This window comes from Xenopus laevis, chromosome 3S (assembly GCF_017654675.1).
Source record: "Xenopus laevis strain J_2021 chromosome 3S, Xenopus_laevis_v10.1, whole genome shotgun sequence".
NCBI classification, from domain to species: Eukaryota; Metazoa; Chordata; class Amphibia; order Anura; family Pipidae; genus Xenopus; species Xenopus laevis.
Genome location: NC_054376.1, coordinates 63,273,496 through 63,295,995, shown reverse-complemented (window position 1 = coordinate 63,295,995; position 22,500 = coordinate 63,273,496). Strand labels below are relative to the sequence as shown.

The window sequence follows — 22,500 nt, the reverse complement described above, 5'->3', positions numbered from 1 at the left end:
GTAAATTACAGGTAACTCAACTTCAAGAGAGATGGGATGTTCATTTGATCAGTTTACCCTGCCACCGTGTGTTGAAGAGCAGATACTACATTAGACTAATAAACAACTCATGCACATGCTGCTCTAGTATGAAATCATTCTGCAGCATTAGTTTCTAATTATCAATCTTTGCAGAATTTATATTTGACTACCTCATTCATTTTGACTGCATGAAGTCTGTTGCCACTTAAAGGAACAACACTTTTATCCAGTTTGTTTCCAAATATTGCACCAGAAATGACATTTTGATGTACATGTATGAGATTCCTTATCCAGAAAGCTCTGAATTATAAGAAGGCCGTCAGCCACAGACTCCATGTTAAGCAAATACTTCTACTTTTTAAAAATGTCACAGTTCCACATTGAAGACCCCACACTTAGGAGCGGATTTGCAAATGCGCAAATTCAAATTTTTGCTGCAATTTGATGTTTTTTGAGCTAAAACTCTAATTCAGTTTACAGATTTTAGATGTCAATGGGAGTTGTCCTAAGCAAAATTTGAGATTTTTTTGGTTACATTTTTTGAAATACTTTGAGAGTTGGTAGACCTATTGAAAAGGAGAGCAGAACATGAATTAGAAGCATTTGGAGTTTTTTTTAGTTTCATTTGACCAAGCTTTTTTATATTTGATTTTTTTAATAAATATGCAAACATTTGAGTTGGTTAAAATGTCAAGTTTATTTGAAGGAAAAACCAAATTCACATGTTGATAAATAAGCCTTTTATAATCACTCCAGCTACTTTATTTAGTCACTTACAAATAAGGCCCAAAAATGTATACAAGAACAAAATATGAACTCAAGCTGCGGATTACGTTTTGTAGAAACACCATGTAAATGTACAAATATAGGATGTGTTGTGCAAAAAGCTCTCAATTACAGACTCCGTTATAATCAAAAATCTTATTTTTAATTTTAAAAATCTTTTTCTCTGTAATAAAACAGAACCTTATAGTAGAGATCCCAACTAAGATATAATAAAATCCTTATTGGAGGCAAACTAATCCTATTGTGTTTATATAATGTTTAAATTATTTATTTATAAAGCATCAATTTACAACTAAAATTCAACAGTTTAGTAAATGTTCATGCAGCAATCATAATGTACAAAACCCTCAAAAACTGCTACAGCACACACTACACTGTAAACTGGACCAGGGTATTGACCTAGCTCGAAGATTACAATCCAATTAGCAGTGTGTGTGTGTAAAGGGGTTTGTTTCTTGCTTCTGTCAGTTTTGGTGCTGATGTTGAACAAGAGGAAAAATATTCAAGGTCACCTTTAATCATTCTTTAGGATAGCAGCTTCCCTATAAATACTCCTTTAGGGATACCTCCACATTTGACAATTATAATGCAAGTTTAATCAGAGGCAGCAGGTTTTACATTGTTATTTAAAGCAGCAGATCATTCTTTCACAGAAGACAGCCTCGCTGCATAAAGTCTCAAGTATTTTTACGGGAATAATTGGATTTACAAAAGCATCCAGTGTTACTGATCTCAATCCACTTGCAGTAAATGCTTGCCTCCTAAACTTAGATTAGGATGTTTTCTAAAACTGTATCTAAAATATACAGCCTTCAAAATCTAATATTTTTTTTTAAATATACACATACATACACAATGCGTAAGAAAAACACAAGATCCAAAACATATCATATATATATATATATATACATATACACACATACACACACACACACACACACACACACACATACACAGTACATACATACATACGATTTGCAAGCAAAGGTGGAAAATCTTAATTCAGCTTACCAAATGTAAAGTGAGAGGTATCCAACCATAGCCAATTAAAATTACAGTGAGGTAAACAGAGAAAACGGCAGTTCAGTGCTATGCAGTGCAGTTACAACTGTAATATTACTGGTTGTCAAAGTGAATGCTCTTGGAACAAACATTGGATCCACCAACCATCACAGTGACCACACTTTCCTTTACAAAAATAGATGTAAATTCGATCTAGAAATATGCAAAGCGATCTAAAAGCAAGAAATCGCTATCTACTCTAAATATTTAGTAATTAATAGTTCACCTAAAAATTACCTTTTAGTATTAGACAGTGATTCTAGGACAATTTGCATTTGGTCTTATAAAGTAACAATACCATTGTAGCGCCACAGAGCAATAGCCTTTTCTGGTTGCTAGGGTTAGCAAACAATCAAAAATTTAAAAAATGGATAGCAATTAGAAAGTTGCTTAAAACAGAAGATTCTATAACATGCCAAGTTAGCTTCAAGGTGAACTACCCATTTACTGTAATAGTTGCAGAGTCCCACCCCACAGGTCTGCTTCACGGGTGTCTCAGTCGGGGATATGCACTGAATCTAACTAAACTGATGCATTAAATTAACATGCATATTCTCACTTGACCACCCACATGCACTTTGGGAATACGAAAATGTTCCATGTCTCATTTTCTAAAGGTAGACGTACACAGACAAATTTCATTGTGTGAAATAATCGGTTTTAGTATTATCCAATAAGATAAATAGTCTACCAAGTCGTCCTAACAGTTGTTTGGAGAGAATTAAAAATGTTATATTTGTGAAAATTGTATGCAAACAAATAAATGTTGGTGCAAGCCTATGACTAAGTGTCCTAGAGACACCAAACGCGTCAGGCAAGAGATGTTTGTACAATAAAGATTTCTATTTTTTATTCATCTTCTATCTGATCTATTTCGTGGCTTTCTGGAGTGCCTTGCACCAACATTTGTTTGTTTGCCTACGGTTTATCCACCCCCTTGAGCGGAGGGCCTGGGGCAGGAGCAGCCGGGCCACTTATCTACTTTGGTGAGTTACCTTACAACAGAGAACCATCAGTTAATATGTCAGATCTTGCAGCCTATACTACAAAAATATGCCAAGTCTCCCCACATATAATTAACCGTCGATGAATGAATCTTTGTTAATCATTCACAGGGTGCGACAAAATCTGCCCATTTAACCACTAGAGCAGCTACATACGAAATATACTAAATCTATTTTTCTACTCATCAGAACACTTTTGCACAGATCACAGAAACTCCTTCCATCAAATTATCAGACATGACATATAGGCACATGCGTCTTTTCCAAATTACTTAAAACTGCCTCTTACTCCTGGACATTCATTTTATTAGTATTGCCTAAAGGATGCCAATACTCAATTACCCAAGCTGCTCACATGCATTTATTATCAGTGCTCTACTCAAGTTGCTACGTTTCACCTTTTCCACAGATGACAATTACTGAAATGATCACAGTTGCATAATTTCACTTGGTTCACCTCTGTAGACAAAACTGTACCTAGGCTTTTGGAATAGCTTACCTGTGCTCCTTCTCCTTCAAGTCTTGGTGGTCTGATGCTGGAGAGATGGATGGTTTTGTAGTCTCCAGAATTTAGCTTTACCACCATGGCATCTGCATTCAGGATCTGTACCACCTGTTGTACACAAATATTGGGTTGAAAAAAAATGAACAGCAAGGACATCCAGCATGTATTGACAACTACCAGACAGACATCAATAATATTATTTGCATATATTCTCAACTACTACGTTCTCACTACACTATAACTTCAGGCATGCCAACAGACTTGCGTGCCATCCTCTTCATTACAAGCAACAGAAGCATTTGAAATAAGCAATACTTTTTCTTTTGTTTTTTTTTACACAAATGTTCTTTTTTATAGTGACATTGTATAGATACATATATTATACCCAACAGACAATTATTACATGTAAACATAAAAGTTAAAGCACACACAAGTCAAATACTTACAAAGTGAAAGGCATTTGTACAGAAAAAAGTATTCTCTAGCAGTATCCCTTTTTTTTATAACAATGTTATGGCAGGTACTTCTCCAACATTACTTAAATTGAATAATTTTTTTTGTAAAAGCTTATTGACTTTACAAAACTATTGCCTGTGGTTGAATTTCAAGTTAAGTGTTCTGGTTGAGGCAGCTGAACAAATTGTACCGTACTTTAAACTAGAAGATACATGTACACTGTTTTGGAACCTGGGGATTTTCAGTTAAAGGTTTTATCCATCATGAAAAAATACCAAATGTAAAATTGTATACACTAGTCAATACATTTCAACAGCACAAGAGAAATGCCAATGACTAACGTATTAAAGGAATTGTTCAGTGTAAAAATAAAAACTGGGTAAATAGATAGATAGGCTGTGCAAAATAAAAATGTTTCTCATATAGTTAGATAGCCAAAAATGTAATGTATAAAGGCTGGAGTGATTTGATGTATAACATATCTGTCAGAACACTTTTCAGCTCTCTTGGTTTACACTGACTGGTTACCCTGGTTACCAGGCAGTAACCAATCAGAGACTTGAGGGGGGGCCCACATGGATCATATCTGTTGCTTTTGAATCTGAGCTGAATGCGGAGGATCAATTGCAAACTCACTGAACAGATATGTACCATGTGGCCCCCTTCAAGTCGCTGACTAACTCAGAGTTATAGATCTGAAAAGCAGGAAGTTGGATTCTGGCTGTTTTATTAGACATCTGTTCACTCCAGCCTTTATACATTACATTTTTGGCTAACTAACTATATTAGAAACATTTTTTATTTTGCACAGCCTATATATTTACACAGTTTTTATTTTCACACTGAACTATTCCTTTAAAGGAAAACTAACTCCCGAACAATGTAGGTCTCTAAATATATTGCATAAAACAGCTCATTTGTAAAACCCTGCATCATATAAATAAACCATGTTCACATTAATATATAAATACATGTTAATAATGTGCCATTGGGTAATAACAAATAGAAATTGCAGTATTAAAAAAATAAAGACTGCCCCTTGGGATCCTATGATCCATGGTGCACGCAAACAAACTATACATGTTAGGTCAAAATTAACAGACCGAGCTCTGCCTTTTGCTTCCACACTTCTTCCTGTTACAGCTGTAGTATTTCTGGTCAGGTGATCTCTGAGACAGCACACAGGCAATCACAAAATGGTGGCTCAAGGCAAGAGATGTAAAAGGGCAATATTTACTTGTATATATACCAGTTTGGTAAAATTCTTTAATATGTCACTTAATTTGATATTTGTGACAGTTATCCTGTTAAAGGAACAGTAGTAACATTAAAAAAAGGAGTGTTTTAAGCAATTTAAAAATGTAATGTATTGTCCTAAACTGGTAAAAAGTGCATGTTTGTTTCAGAAATCCTACTACAAACTCTACAGAGATTTTTGGTTACCTGCTATATAACCTATTCCATTTAGCCCTATTTCACCCATTCAACAGAGCAGCTATTTTCCTATGAACTATAGCATCTGAAGCAGGGCATAGCACATATTTTTATATTAAAGCTTTTATGTTATCCCTATGGCTTTAAGTCCCTAGACTTCCTCCTTTTCCCTAGTTGCTGGGCAAAAGCCCATGTATCTAGTTTACAGTTCACTTATCCAGTTATTGGCCAAGAGGTGTAATGACCACTTCCTACCACACTTCAATATAGTGCTTGGAAAGGGGTGGATCTTCCTATTTGGCTGCTGGTGTCCTAACCATCTGGATATGCCCATTGAGCCTGGGTACACCATTGCCCTAAAGGGACCAGCACCAGGGAACCCCGTGAACGAGGTGAGCTAGAGACAGGGTTATATCTGTTATAGACTCTTTAGGAGACTGAGACAGAGTACAGAGTTAGTATACAATGAAAAAAAACACCAAGACAAATTCAACTTTAAAATCACAAAGTCTTTATTAAGAAATAACTCACCGAATCTCCCCTTCCTCTCCTTCATAAAAGGCGACAGGGCGACCATCCATCCTGCAGTGCTCGATTTCTCCTCCCTGGCTATGCACTGACAGGCAGCATGCAGCTGGGAAGTTTCCCTACTCGTACATCGCGCTCATCACTATGTCCAGCCTGCAGAGCCCCAAGAAGAGTGACTCTCAGCGAGCATCTGCGAGTTCATCAGCAACCGCTTTTCCTATAACTGGGAGAAGTTCCCGCCTGGCAGAACTCCACAACCTCTCGCTCAACGGGAGCCCGGCAACCTAGGCAAAGGCAACTACTGTGTCACTAGTGCCACTGCTCGAGGGACTCCTGGGGATCTCCTTGCTCCTGAGAGGTTGAATGCGGTTATAGTATCACTGTGTCTGTGCGTCTCGGGAAATCCACACTCTCCCCTTGACACCAGCCGCAGCGCATCTCATTCCTCACTTTTCTACATCTCATTTCACTTTGTAATTGTAGTGCCGAAAATGCAGCTTGGAACAGTGACTTCTATCAGACTAGATTGCTTTGTTTTACCTGTAATAAATGTGTCATTTCCTAATACCTATTCCTAAATACATATACGCTGAAGGATAATAAATACGAGTATAGGTTTGTCCTGTCATTACTGCTAAATGGGGAAATAAATGCAAAATAGACGTTTTCTGGTTAGAGAAAATGCAGAAGTTCTGGCAGCCTTTCTAGCATTCCTTTTTATCCTGATGTAGGTGTCAAGTTACTAGCCCAAGTCAGTGAGATGAGGGGAAACTGAGCAGGGCTACAAATGGAGGTAACTCAGTATGAAATGGAGGTAACTCAGTATGAAATGGAGGTAACTCAATATGAAATGGTCATAAGTCTGGGATTCCAGTACTGGCACATACACAACTGACTGACATATGGTCGGTAAAATGTCCATAAATACATGAATGTCTGGGAACTACAGAACAAAGGGGGGGGGGGAGACTACTGGGGATCTCAGTCAGCGTATGATATGTATTTAGGAATAGTGATTAGGAAGCGACAAATTTATTACAGGTAAAACAAAGCAATCTAGAGTCTGTTGGAAGTCACAGTTCGAGCTGCATTTTCGGCACTACAATTGCGAAGTGAAATGATATGTATAAAAGTGAGGAATGAGATGTGCCGCAGCTGGCGTCAAGGTGGGAGTGTGGATTTCCCGAGATGCACAAACACAGTTATACTATAAGCGCATTCAACCTCTCAGGAGCATGGAGATCCCCAGGAGTCCCTCAGGCAGTGGCACTAGTGACAGTAGTTGCCCTTGCCTAGGTTGCCGGGCTCCCGGGGGACGAAGCAGTAGTTGAGCGAGAGGTTGTGGAGGATGAAGTTCTGCAAGGCAGGGAACTTCTCCCGGTTGTAGGGAAGCGGTTGCTGATGAACTCGCAGATGCTCGCTGAGGGTCAGTCTCTTCTTGGGGCTCTACAGGTCGGACAAAGTGATGAGCGCGATGTACGAGTAGGGGGACTTCCCAGCTGCATGGTGCCTGTCAGTGAATAGCCAGGGAGGAGAAATCGAGCGCCACAGCATGGATGGTCGAACTGATGCCTTTTCTGAAGAGGAGGGGAAGTGGAGTTTAGGTAAGTTATTTCTTAATAAAGACTTTGTGATTTTAAAGTTTAATTTGTCTTGGTGTTTTTTTTCGTTGTATACCAACGAATTTTAGTAAAAATTTTTTTGATGTTACTGGTCCTTTAAGTGAGCTTGTTGCCTTGTACAAGCAGCTCAGTAACCAGGACAGGCTCATTTATAGACACAGGTAAAAGCATTTTCTCGTTTGGCCCAGTGAACAGTTGTTCAAAGGTTGAGACATTTAAAGCTATCACAAGTATATGCAAAATATCAAGGAACTATTATTTTGAAAAATGTTAATTTTAAAAGGAACCCCTCCGAAACAATATTTGCCCAGATATTCCATGACAAAGAATTAAGAGTTGGGTTGAAACTGTATCCATTTTTTCATACTACTAAAATTGCAGATAAACTAGTTGCACTTATACTTCAAAACACATGACAACTTGATCTTAACCAATTTGTATATAGGATAACCAGTTTTTTAAAAAAGGAGTACTTGTGTGATGTGAGCAAGAACAGGCAAAAAAAACAATGCCTGGAGCAACAATAAATTGTAAATCCTGTTCAAACCTGTTAGCTGTAATATATGTACTATTACACACAACAACAAAAAATGATAGATTACTAAATGACGATAAATGGAGGAAATGTTTGTATTATACATACAGGGAAGCAACAATATTTTATATACAATGCTCAGTTTAATAAGTATAATTATTGACTTTTAGGTGGGGTTATTTAATATTTCCAAAGTATGCTAATGTGCACTTAAAATGTGCAATCCTCAAGCTTCTAGATAAAAACTAATGGCTTAGCAAGCTCAAGTGAATAGTACTGTACAGTATAATTTGTTCTTTTCAGCAAAAAGCACAAATGCGTGTAAGCATTACACAAGAAGCACTCTAGTGTGACCCTTGCCACAAACATATGCTTGCAACTCTGTGAATTAGTCTTCAGCTATGACAAGTGCATTTTGAAAAAAAAAATCAGCTAAGAATTTGTATTGGAATACAATACACATCTTAAAGGAGAAGGAAAGGTTAAAACTAAGTAAGCCTTATCAGAAAGGTCCATCTAAATATACCAGTAAACCCCCAAAGTAATGTTGCTCTGAGTCCCCTGTCAAAAGAAACACTGCATTTCTTTCCTTCTATTGTGTACACATGGGCTTCTGTATCAGACTTCCTGCCTTCAGCTTAAACCTCATTGCCCTGGGCAAGAGCATGCTCAGTTTGCTCCTCTCTCCCCCACCCCTCCCTTCTCTACTGTAATCTGAGCCCAGAGCAGGGAGAGACTCAGGCAGGAAGTGATGTCACACCAAATTAATACTGCAGCTCCTATTCTAAACAAACAGAGTTTCTAGAGCTTTTACTCAGGTATGGTAAAACATTCTACAGAATAAATATAGCATTCTAGCTTGAACTATTGCAGCTAATCTATTGGCAATAAAATGCCTCCGTAGCTTTCCTTCTCCTTTAAGTAATGAAGAGCATCTGTGTTTCGCTCCCATAAGCACAAAGGCAGAACAGCTGGAGTTATACAGGGCATTCAAAAATTTGATGAAAAATAAAAATTAGATCGGTGTCTTCGCACTATCTATACAAAGACTGCAATCTTGTTGATATTAACATACATCATCCTAGTTTAAAATACATACCGCCCAACATTTGTAAAACAGAAAAAGCCTAGAGAGGCTATTTTTTGGACAACGTCCATTTTATGGCCACAAAATTTGGCAGGTTATAGAAAAGTTTGAACACATGGGGGTTTTAGGTTTCAGGTTTTATGTGTTATTACAGTTTTGCTAATGAAGGCGAATTGCCTTTAAGCTGCAAGTCACAGTTTCCCCAAGAGACCTAATTATCTTAAATTGTTACAATTGTTTTACTTATCTTAAATTGTTACAATTGTGGAAACAGGATTAAAAAATAAAATTATTAATTTAAAGATACTAAACCTAGAATTACAGCTCCTTATATAGCTGTGCCTCTAGAGTTGCCACTGCTTCTAACAGCTAACCGTTCAGTATGTACTTCTACAAACATTCGCTAAATACTTTACAACTGAAAGAAACCCACCATAGTAAAGACATTTCCAGTTTTAAACATCAAAGTTAATGATTCTATTTTGCGGCAAGTTAATATAATTTCATGTCTTAAAAGCATCAGAAGAGTCATATGGTTTCTGACGCAGGTAAGCACTGGGATGTTAAACTTTGGGGCTTCCGGATACATTTCTAAATGTGAGAAGTTTGTGCTATTTTACGTCAACTGATTTGAGAGTAACCAGAAAATCGACATTGAAAACATAGTGCAGAACTCCATCCTGCTTTCAGGCCAATAACCACCTGTACCAGCAGATCTGAATATCTGGTTAATAGGATTACAGCCAACCACAGCTCCCTTTACTCTGGGTGGCTTTTGGCTAAATCATCTGTCAAAATGTACACCAATCCAACTAAAAATTAAGTGGATATTTATAAGTGGCCATTTTAAGATATTGCTGGGAATTGGTAACTTTTTGGTACAGAATATAAACATGGCCTATATTAGGTCATAGCACTAAACAGAATTACACAAACACACACCAAGGTCTAAAATGCCACATACAATTTTAAAAAATGAGCTTGTTTTACTGGAGACAAACACATGATCCCGTTTGTAGCATGGCCCGGTCAATACATATTTTAAACACAAACTGGGCCCTCTGGGCCAGCTGTCTCAAGACATTTCATTATGCATTAGACATTAAGAAAGGGCCCTCTTTAGAGCTGTACAAGAATGCAATGCGTTGCACAGCTATTCTAACTGCTAAATTCTGACTTCATTAAAAGCTTGTCAGTAAAGGGCAAACATTCGCTTATCAACTGAGAAATGGAGCACACAGCACAGCCACACTAAAGACTGATTAATGAGAGTTCACAAGGTATAGCATTTAACCACATTAATGTTGTCACCAGATTGGCTCTTACAATAAAACCAGACTACTTGAGTTTCTATTAAGAAAAACAATTTGGGAACGATAACTCAACATTTAATTCCTGTCAAGATTTTGTGCAGCCTTTAAGAGACAAGAAGCAAGTATCTGAGAACAAACGAACACTACAGACCAGTACTGGACTGAAGGTTGTTCTAAAACATCTTCCTATGTCATATCTTCAGTAACAATCAGTTCTGCAAATTTTCAACCTTAGGGTAGGGGCACGCGATTTCGCCGCGATTCTGCGCTAAGCGAGTTGTCGATGCGGTTTTTAAGCCGAAATAGCTTTGCTAACTTTGGCGCTGGCGTCAATGCAAATCGCGGCGAAATCGCTGCGCTAATTCACACGCGGCGATTCGTTTTCTATTGTCGTCCGAAGTTGCCTCGCTGGGCGTTTCCGGGCGACAGTAGAAAAAGAATCGCCGCGTGTGAATTAGCGCAGCGATTTCGCCGCGATTTGCATTGACGCCAGCGCCAAAGTTAGCAAAGCTATTTCGGCTTAAAAAACGCAGCGACAACTCGCCCAGCGCAGAATCGCGGCGAAATCGCGCCGTGTGCCCCTAGCCTTAGCAACCCCTGGTGGTGAGGTTCTTCTGATCTCAAGAGAGATTAGTGAATGCATAGGTCAAGGTCAGTGAGACATCGGCTCACTAATCTGTGCGTTTATGTGCACATACAGTAAGGGCACAGTTGGAGCCCCAGTCAAATACAAACTGAAATACCTACTAGCCATGGTAAAACAAGGTACTTTGTGCTTTCAATTTAATTTTTCGGATCACCAAGAGAACAAGTAATATATTCTGTTTATAAACTCTACTGACAAACTTGAGCTCAGCCTTAAAATCATTCTTTCCTAAAGACAGCAAGTGGTTTAGACATATATAAAGCTTTTCATTTGGGTTCATCTTCAGTGTATGCATCCTTTTAAGCAAGCCTGCATTCTTAAAGGAATTGTTCAGTGTAAAAATAAAAACTGGGTAAATAGATAGCCTGTGCAAAATAAAAAATGTTTCTAATATAGTTAGTTAGCCAAAAATGTAATGTATAAAGGCTGGAGTGATTTGAAGTATAACAAGTCAGTCAGGACACTACTTCCTGCTTTTCAGCTCTCTAGGTTTACACTGACTGGTTACCCTGGTTACCAGGCAGTAACAAATCAGAGACTTGAAGGGGGGCCACATGGGTCATTTCTGTTGCTTTTGAATCTGAGCTGAATGCTGAGGATCAATTGCAAACTCACTGAACAGAAATGTACCATGTGGCCCCCCTTCAAGTCGCTGACTAGCTCAGAGTTATAGAGCTGAAAAGCAGGAAGTTGGATTCTGACTGTTTTATTATACATCTGTTCACTCCAGTCTTTATATATTACATTTTTGGCTAACTAACTATATTAGAAACATTTTTTATTTTGCACAGCCTATCTATTTACCCAGTTTTTATTTTCACACTGAACTATTCCTTTAAGAGAATTTTCCTTAAATTGCACAGCATAAACCAAGCTGAAAATCTGCAGTGTGGCTTCAAATGTGCATCTCTAAACGATCCCCGTTATGGCTTATCTTCAGTGTAACAAGACATGCAGGAATTAACATGCAAACTATATGAAAATCTTTCTTCGTCAACCAACACATTTATCGCTGCAGTTTGTCTTCATTTGGAAGAAGAAAAATTTAGGAACACGTCAGCCAATTATATACCTCCCCACTGGTTTGGATCACACAAGGAATTAATCTGCCTGGGAGGCAGGGACAGAGAAGACGATCTTGTAGGTCTAAATACAAACCTTTCACAAGAAAAATAAAAAGGGCAAAGGGTTGATAAGTTTTATGGCTTGGTGTATTAACCCTTTCATTTCCAAACCTGGAAAACCCATAGAGAGCATATTACTTATTAATAAGAGGACATAACATTACCAAGCATTTCCTGCACCATGCAAATAATCAGGCCTGAGCGGTCTTATCTCTGGTATACACACTAAAGCTTGACATTTTTAATTTTGAGTAAACAAAGCGCATATTCATATTTTTGGGCAATTTTCTTTTGGATTACAACAAAGTTATGATACTTTTCTTTATTGTAATCCATGCCATGCAAATAGATTTCAGTAACCAGCCTAACTGAAGGTTTTGGCATTAATCTTATAAATTTATGAATACTTAAAACACAGCGTGTCAGGATTTTTGTCAGTCAATTAAAAAAACATTTTAAAATATCTTCCCTTTTTGTCTTTCATGTGACCAAAAACACAAAATGCACATGATGCACACTTGCACAATAAATGGTTGTGTGAATTGCACCCATGAAGACTGATCTATTATGTCAAACTCTCCCCTTAAGCTGTACAAGCAATAAGGAAAGCTGTGTTGCAAAAGGCAGTACAGTCATATGAAAAAGTTTGGGAACCCTTCTTAATTCTTTGGAGTTTTGTTTATCATTGGCTGAACTTTCAAAGTAGCAACTTCCATTTAATGTACAACATGCCTTATGGAAACAGTAGTATTTCAGCAGTGACAAAGTTTATTGGATTAACAGAAAATATGCAATATGCGTCAAAATTAGACAGGTGCATAAATGTGGGCACCCCAACAGAGATATTACATCAATATTTAGTTGACCCTCTTTTTGCAAATGTAACAGCCTCTAGACGCCTCCTATAGCCTTTCGTTGTGTCTGGATTCTGGATGGTGATATTTTTGACCATTCGTCCATACAAAATCTCTCCAGTTAAACCCATAGATTTTCGATGATATTCAAGTTGGGGGACTGTGACGGCCATTCCAGAATATTGTACTTCTCTATCTGCATAAATGCCTTTGTAGATTTCAAAGTGTGTTTAGGGCCAGTGTCTTGTTGGAATATCCAACCGCTGCGTATCTTCAACTTTGTGACTGATGCTTGAACATTATCCTGAAGAATTTGTTGATATTGGGTTGAAGTCATTTGACCCTTGACTTTAACAAGGGCCCCAGTCCCTGAACTAGCCACAAAGTCCCACAGCATGATGGAACCTCCATCAAGTTTGACAGTAGGTAGCAAGTGTTTTTCTTGGAATGCAGTGTTCTTCTTCCACCATGCAAAGCTTTTTGCTATGACCAAACAACTAAATTTTTGTCTCATCAGTCCAAAGCACTGTTACAAAATGACTGTGGCTGGGCTAAATTAGCTTTTGCATACAACAAGTGTGTTTTTGTGCAAATTGTGCTGAATCGTGGAATGATGTACAGATACATCCTCTGCAGCAAGATGTTCTTGCAGGTCTTTGGAGTTGATCTTTGCGTTGTCTCACTCACAATCCTCCACATATGCTGCTCCTGTATTTTTCTTGGACTACCAGACTTGGGTTGTTCAACTTTGCCTATGGCCTTCCATTTCCTGATTACATTCCTTACAGTTGAAACAGTTTTAACCTCTGAGATAGCTTTTAGTAGCCTTCCCCTAAAGCAGGATACTGAATAATCTTTGTTTTCAGATCTTTTGAGAGTTTCTTTGAGGATCCCATGCTGTCAATTCTCCAGAGGAGAGTCAAACAAAAGCACAACTTGCATTTGGCCACCTTTAATAACTTCTCATGATCGGACACAGCTGCCTATGAAGTTCAAGGCTCAAAGTGCTAATCCAACCAATTTGGTGTTGCCAATAATCAGTATTGAGCAGTTACATGCATTTAAATTAGCAAAATTACAAGGTTACCCACATTTTTGTACAGACAGTTTTTCCCATTTGATTTAATTTCATACAACTGCAAACGGATTACTGAACACTGATTAACTAATAATCTTTGTTCAGAAAACACCTCAAAAATTTTTCCTGGGAAATGAGTTTTTTTTTTGAAAGTGGAGTAAATTATGCAGGCTGAGAGGGGTTCCCAAACTTTTTCATATGACTGTATATCCAAACATTTAATGTAATTGAAATGTGGGGAATATGACATTTCAGTAAGTGAAAACTGAAAGACAGAACTGCATTGCAATTCAAAAGGCTCTGGCAACAACACTTTTATTAAACTTAAAATGTTAAATCTAGGTGCAGCTAAAGGCATTACAGACATTTATCTTAATATCTTATTCAGCAGAACAAATTTCAAAATACCATGTAAAAATACTGCAAAAACAATTACAGAGGCAAGAACATTGCCAAGCAACTTACATTTGCCAATTTTAATAAGCAATGTAGTATTTCTACCCACTGTGTATTGAGAAGCCTAACCTAACGCAACAGGAGTGAGCAATGCAAGAAAACTACAAAGCATTGGGTTGCAAGAAAGTGGTGATCAGTTTAACAGAATGCAAATAGAAGTACTAAATAAACTCACAAACTGCAAACATTATCTGCCATAACAGTCAACACATGTATCATTTGATCTATCAACTCAAACAACAAATCTTGATAAAGAAACCTAGAATCAACCCCATGCCTGTTCTAAATGCATGCTGATCTCTGTCTGTACATTACCACAGACAGGGATTGCTTCTAAGATATACATTAAAAAACTAGATACTCACAGCTTTCTGCATGTTAAACAGTCCACCTCTAGCTATATTATAAGAAGCTAAAATCTGGAAAGATCAAAGTTTGGCTAACGGGTCAAAAAGACCTTGTTTGAAATAAACCCATTACTACTTCAACATAACAAACGTGTAAAGTTTCTTTACTCTGGATAGTTGTTAGCAGAGCAGACAAAACAATATTAGTAGGTTAGCCAGTAGGCCAGCGACGGCCAAAGCTAGAGTCCCTATGCTGTACAGGAAAGTTAAGAATCTTAGAAACCAAGTTCATATTACTTTGCATAGATCGGGTAGTGTGTTATATTAACAGAAAAATGATTTAAAGGTGTTTGCATTTTTTGCAGCACCACAGAGACATACTACATTTACTTGCTTCCTTCAAATTAAGATGAAATATGCAACAAACTTGTCACAGATGCTTGACTATACAACAATGTGTCTTGTACAGAAAACTGTCCTTTTTAGCACAATGTAGAGCTGTAGCAACCCATCTTACATGACAATGCCAAATGTTTGCTCAGGAAGGACACCTAATTGCTTGGGCCGAATCCTTCAGAAATGTACTAATCCTGTCCAGCAAAAAGGTTCTTGTATTAAGATAAAATATTCAACTTCAGTTATTCTAACTTCATTATTGCAGTGGATACACTAATTATGTCAGAGACCTGAAGTCCAGATCGGTATTTATTGACCGGCGCCCCAATATAATTGAATACATTTGTTTGCGAGGGGGGGGGGGAAATCTTGGGGGGGCATAAGGCCCACTGTACTGATAGCATGAAGGGACATCATGAGCAGCCGTGCATGTGATGGCACTTCCGTAAGTAAGGCTTGATAGGGGCATGTCTAATTTCATATTTTAAAACCTCTAAAAAGGGATGAAATAGTAGCAAATCTCCTGGCAGACTATGCTTTTAACCATAGGGCAGATACATGGTCCATTCTTACAAAATGTGCACTGCCTGTGTTTTAGGTCCTTTTGGGCTGAAAGTTCTGTGTTTTAAAACATGAAGTCCTCATTTCTTCATGGCCGAGTCAGTTATACAGTCAGTGAGAGTTTGTACTAGATTTTAGAGGCCACTAGTTTTGATAAAAGGAGATGGGATATCATCCTGCAAGACTTGATACAGGTCTTCTGCAACTATATGTGTAGCTTGATTTCTAGTTGATTTTTGTTAGTAGTACGTTTAGACATGATTACTTTTTATGCAGCTTTATAGTTACCATCCCTTTGACATGGTGTACTTTAAAGGTTAGTAATTAGTAGAAGAAAATGGAAAAAATAGATTTTTCCTTAAATTAAGAAAATGCATAGTTACTCATTGTTTAGAACTGCTACACTGCATCCCCAGGGTTCAAAATTTGATTTCAATTAGGACTTCTATTAGGACTAGGCTTCATAGTATAGATGTTCTACTTATCCTTGTGGGACTTCTGGCACGCTCAAAAATATAAAAGGAAATTAATTGCCTCCTGATAGAACTGACCCTTGTCCATGTGTGTGAATGTAAGATACATTTTGACTATAAGCAAAGGCAGACACTGATTGGAATTGATCACTAAACCTCAGCATAATAATATTTCAGAAAAAAAACAAGTTTGATTTTCTTTAACAGTTCACAGATCCTACTGTAGGTTATCAGTCCACATAGGAGCAAATGGCCAACCACAGCACTTATATTGTACAACCAGCAACATTTTTCATGCTTGCATTGCTCCCCATCTTTTTACATCTGAATGCTGCTCATGGGTAAAGAAGGCTGATGACCCCAATTCTTTATCAATAATCCTGCATCTCAGAATACTGACCAGAACACAAACATGCATCTTGTAAAGCAGTAATAATGTAAACAATTGTAAATGTCTACTATGTAGCATAGATCATGCATTTTCCCTTAAAATTAAAAAATAACTAGAGATTTTAAATATAGATATAGATATAGATATATCCAGGCATAATCGTAAAATGAGCTGGGAATTTCTCAGGTATCAGTGGCAGAAAGGAAAAAACCCTGCTAGTTGTGGGCTTCCATAGTTTGCAAAAGACATCCATGGATGGATTTCATGAAGTCATGTGGCTGGAAAGGTATTTAAAAAAAAAAAAAAAAAAAACCCAGCAAGCCCAGTAACTCCCAGTGAATCCTAAACACAGAAAGACAATAGCACAGGTAATGCTTACAGCAGTTAGGTGAAGAAAATATTACATAAGTGTTATTTTCTTGGTGTCTTGTTGACATTTTCTTAACCGTTTGTGAAAATGCTAGTGATTGTTATACACAGACAGATGTGCAAAACCCCTTTTGTCCCATAAAGCAGACAATTCAACATTAGGAATCCAAAGATGACCATATCTGAGCCTTTACTCCTCTCTCCTCTGATCGATTTAACACCTATACTGCAAAAAAAAACTCCTCTAATATGCACAATATTTCAACACTTAGGAAAAGTATATGTATCTCTTTATTAAGGAAGCTGCCCAGTGACCATTGGGGTATGCAACACCCCCGTCTCACTATTGTCACATTTTGTTTACTTCTTACTACCAAGAAAGCTAATCAGCCATTTCCTGTGAATTTCAATTGAAAATGTAACTTTACTAGGAAAGAACATGTCTAGAATCCATAAAGCGCGGTGGTTAGATTTTGCAGAAACAAGTATATACTGCCATCTGTTGGCTACAAAGAGTGACACACCCTTTGCCTTCAAAATGTCAATTTTTATAAAAATAGACAATTTGACTGCATTAAAAAAAAACAGTACATTTTCCATAAGCTACATAATGCTGATCCAAACCTATTTAAGTCCTTAATTCCCCTATCTATCCAACATATCTGCTTTACAGCATTGTTCCTAACCACTTTGCTTTACAGTATTATGCCTAACCACTTATGCACCATTTTCAGTTATTTAGACCAGAGCTCTGATTGGGCACACACAAAATGACAGCAATATACAAGGCATTTTCTATAACATTACCTAATATTTGCCCAATTGATACATTTTGATGTCACCCACTAAATTACCATCACCCATTTTGCAATCAGCTGTATCTAGAATACAAGTCTTTTAAAAGAAAAAAAAAAAAAAAAGACATGCTCCACATGAACCCTCCAACATGTCTATATTCCAAAGAGAAAATATTCTGCAACTAAATTACACAGCTATTTCCAGGTATATACACACTTCACCAATAAATTGCCAAATCATAGTACTCAAACATACAGTTAAGTATGTCACAGCAATACAGCCCAGAGGCAGTATGGTGTAAACAGGATTAGTGAGCAGTACACGTTTAGATTCCATCCAGCACAAAAGGCTTAGAGGACAGGAAAAATCCCTAGAATGGCATTATGAAAATAGACCTCCATGCAGACATGTACCTGCGCACAGACTACAATAGAATACAATAGAAGCATTGGCTCATTAGTTAAAGCATAGATCAGACAAACAGGAGTATAAGGTTTATCACAGTGCATGGATTAGGATTAAGTCCTATACAGTTGTAAACTGCAGAGGTGCCACTCACTTTATGGCTTCTAAGAATAAACATAAAACTAGAAGGGAAAAGAATATGCACAAGCATGAGGGAACTAGTATTATATTTATATGTGGAGTAAAACAATCCGTAACGCTCACTGCATAATATGCAATAAGTATAATACTTCAACTGTCCAGAACAAACTGCATAATTAAAAGCAAACACCAGTTAAGGTATTAACACAAGCCAAAGCGTTACATGAAAAGCATTCCCTCTTAGAATTTGGATGGACAAAGAATATCTAGCAGCAGGCTAAACCTCCCAGGCAATCCCTGAGTCAGACCTGAATCTGCTCACTGGCAAGCAAGACACCGCGGGGGACCTTATCTGCTCTTCCAAAGATGACAGATTGAAAGATTTTGCTTTGAAGGGTAAAAACAGAAGGATGGATTACTTTGCATTACAGACTTTTTATTCTACTTTGTACAGCACTTCAAATGCAATAGAACAGGACAATTCTCTTGCTCTTAACTATAAAAAAAAACGTGTTTAACCAGCCACAATCACTAAAATTTCCATTAAAAAAAGGAGCACCGTCTTAATGCTGTACTTATTCTAACAGAGATATCAAAATATACCATACCAGCATATTCAACAAACATTCATCTCATTTTAACTTCTTTGATCTCAATATCACTGACTGACAAATTTATTGGCAGCGAAAAGAAGAAAAAAAAAAGCATGGTAAGATATAAATATATATGCACAGTTTAGTAAAGCGAGTCGTGCAAGGCAAAGGCTTAAAAAAATCGACCTGTTTAAAGCTAGGTGAATTGCTTAATTACAAGAAAAAAAATCTGCATTTAAGTTAATAACTTGCTTGCAATATTTGATTTCAAGCACTTTCCATCCAAAAGGTGTTTTTAGGTGTTTCACTAAGGCAACAAAACACCTCATGTGACTCAGTTGTTAAAGGAACAGCTCAGCATAAAAATAAAAACTTGATAAATAGGCAGTGCAAAATAAATAATGTTTCTAATATAGTTAACCAAAAACGTAATCTATAATATCAAGAACACAACTTCCTGCTTGTCAGCTCACATGGGACATAACTGTTTAGTGGGTTTGCAATTGATCCTTAGCATTCAGCTCAGATTCAAAAGCAAACAGTTATGACCCATGTGCGCCCCCCTCAAGTCTCAATATCAAGCATGATCAATTGTTTGGCCATTGGGCCAACAATCACATCATAATTGCTGTGGTGCAGACCTCGATCATACAGGAAAATCAAACCTGCCAATAGACATCTGGCTGATTTTCAGCTAGATATATCAGGTGGATACTTCACATGGTTCCATAAAAGAGCAGATATGCTGCTGAGCTGGACTGAAAGACCCAAATTGCCATCTTAAATCGGTCAATGGCCACCTTTATAGTGAGTTGCAAATAAGAGAATGACAAGATCAATAAAAATAGTGTCCTTTCAATACACTTTCAAACTATTATACAGGTTCAGATTGTGCCTCACGAGCCACCACCAGCCCAGGCCCTCTCCCCTGATCTGCCGCCCACACAAAGGAGAAGCAAATCCAAAAGTTAAACAAAAAAAAAAAAACCTACCCCCCCTACTTACTTACCCCTCGGTGCAAATTCAGGCATTGGAGTTCACGGGTGCCATTTTATTCTCTTCGGTAATCTTCAGAATGAGACCGGCGGATCGGTGCATGTGCAGTTGGAGCAAATTTCTGTTTTGCGACAACTGCGAATCGAATGCGCTGAAACTCACGGAAATTGCCGAAGACTACCAAAGCGGCTGAAGATGGTGCTGTGAACTCTGGTGCCTGAATCTGCCCCTAGGGGTAAGTAAAACGTTAGGGGCATTAGCCCGGGTAACACAGGCTGGGGGGAGGAGGGGGGGTCTATGTAGGGTAGGGTTTTTTTGACTTTTGGGTTTGCTTCTCCTTGAAAGAACTTGAAATTGACAATGTGAAGTAATGTGGTACCCGAATGCACAGTGAAGGGAGGTTGAAAATCGGGAGGGGGGAACTGGTGGACGCAAAAGGGGTTGTGTGTCACACCACCTGTTGGCCCCCAATGTGCCAGTCTAATAGATCTATAGCTTCTTGGGGTAGCTATAGATCTATGCTTGATTACCCATTTGTAGTCAAATCTGCACCCTTAGACTGGGGTGAACTGAGACTCTTCACTTATCTTTGTTTGCTTTTCAATTGGTACACTAGGATAGAACCTCTACTTGATTTTTTTCCTTTGGCATACTCTACCATTTTTCTATTGTCCAACCATATGGTATAAATACTTCTAGTTTGCTACTGTAAGCATGTATCCCCACACACATAAGGACTTTCTTTATACAAGAAGTCAAATATGAAAAGTTACCTTTGCAACAAACTGCTTGTCCTTCTGATCCAGATTGGCGGTGGGTGCAACATAATCTCTCCAAATTCGTGTCTTGTGTTCCTTGGCAAAACTGAGAAAAAAATTTAAAAAACTTTTAGATGTTACTGGTAATTTAAATATAAAGTTTGTATTTGTTTATCGAGCCCCCTACAAATAAATATCTTGGCAACAAGTGTCCTAATTTATATGAAAAATATTTAACTCTATCGCCCTGTAGAGATCTATAAATGGCATTTGACCCCTATTGTAAGAACTAAAAATCGTTTTATTCCATACAGTGGATTTGTTTTCTGTTATGTACTTATCTGCCTTTCTGCCCTAGCCAACTCAAATGGATAACCCATGGCTACACAACAGCTTATTTTTGTAAACTGTAGAGGTGATTCTGAAGCAAACACACTGAACGTAAAGTAACAGTACATATGATAATTTAAGTAAGCTACTTTGGAGGATTTTCTATTACATGATACTTATGGGGAAAATATTTTAATGACATTTTATGGGCGTTATCCAAAGGAAGGTTCCCTTTTTTTGCAGGAGGTTAAAGTCCCGCAACTAGCTTTTTTTCCTGCCATAGAAAACACCAATCCGGCCTCCATGTGTATACATTAACAAAACTGTTATCCCAAGTCAACTAAGGTGGGAAATCTTTAAAGTACTGATCATTAAGAGCAGTAACTACATAAGTATATTTTTTTACTTGTGACTGAACAACGAATACCACTTTGTTCGAGTTCCACGCAGCCATCTTCCTTCCAACTTCATCAAGTTGAGTGGGAAATCGTGATGTCAGCGCATGTGCAGTTGGAGCAATTTGCCAGCTTGTGACAACTGCGCATGCGCCAAAACTGACGAAAGTTGCAGAAGCGCAGGAACAAGACAAAGACCCGGAAGATGACTGCGTGGAACTCTGATGCCAGAAACTGCGACGAGAGGTAAGTATGAAGTATAAATATTATATAAAAATAGTATATAAATAGTATGGGGCATTTCCCTGGGGGGGGGGCAGTTAGGGTGGGGGGAGGAGGGAGGGGGTCTAAGTGGGGGGTATGCGTTTGTTTCTTAAAGGGTTGAATTCTCCTTTAAACAGCCTTGAAGATTCCAGAATGTGATGTAATTACTTGTAGAAGGTTCCGATTACCCAAATGTCATAATTATTAGTTAAAATGGAGTGCACCTATTGCTGTATTTAAGGACCTACCTTAAATCCTTCCTGTTTGCATAGGTGTATGTAAACTCTTGTGCATGCGTGTACATTTTAACAATAGAAAAGCTATATTACCGAAAGCACACAAATTAAACAAACAATTTTGAAGATATCAGGAAATCCCATCTTACTAAAGCCACAAAACACCTGCTTCCCAACACAGGGGCTCAGGTGCTTTTATTTATCACTTGTAATTTGGTACCTTATTCTTCTCTGTATTTACCTGCTTAATTGAATTTATAACACTCAGCAGTTCCATGAATACTTACAAAAGAATATCAGGATATCATGGCAAAGCCATAAACCAAAATCCAAAGTGCAGGGATGTGTTCAAACTAAAGATATTTTGCGGTTGTGCTTTGTGTTTATTGCATGGGTGATAGAACACCATAATAAATAAAAATGACCTATTGCCACAAGCATAAACAAGGATTCCTTTTCTGAATAACTACAAAAACATTTTGTTTAGTCAGATAAATAAAAGCTCAAGGATTTTGTCAAGAGGTGTAATCACAATG

General features: G+C 37.7%; 1 protein-coding gene across 1 annotated transcript in view; it reads right to left on the bottom strand.

The window, feature by feature from the left end:
• The window catches only part of snd1.S (staphylococcal nuclease and tudor domain containing protein 1 S homeolog), a 408,840-nt gene that overhangs the window by 346,614 nt on the left and 39,726 nt on the right, over nt 1-22,500 (bottom strand). Inside the window, 2 exon segments of the mRNA NM_001086137.1 lie at nt 3,373-3,486; nt 20,755-20,845. Coding sequence (NP_001079606.1) covers nt 3,373-3,486; nt 20,755-20,845 — 205 coding nt within the window.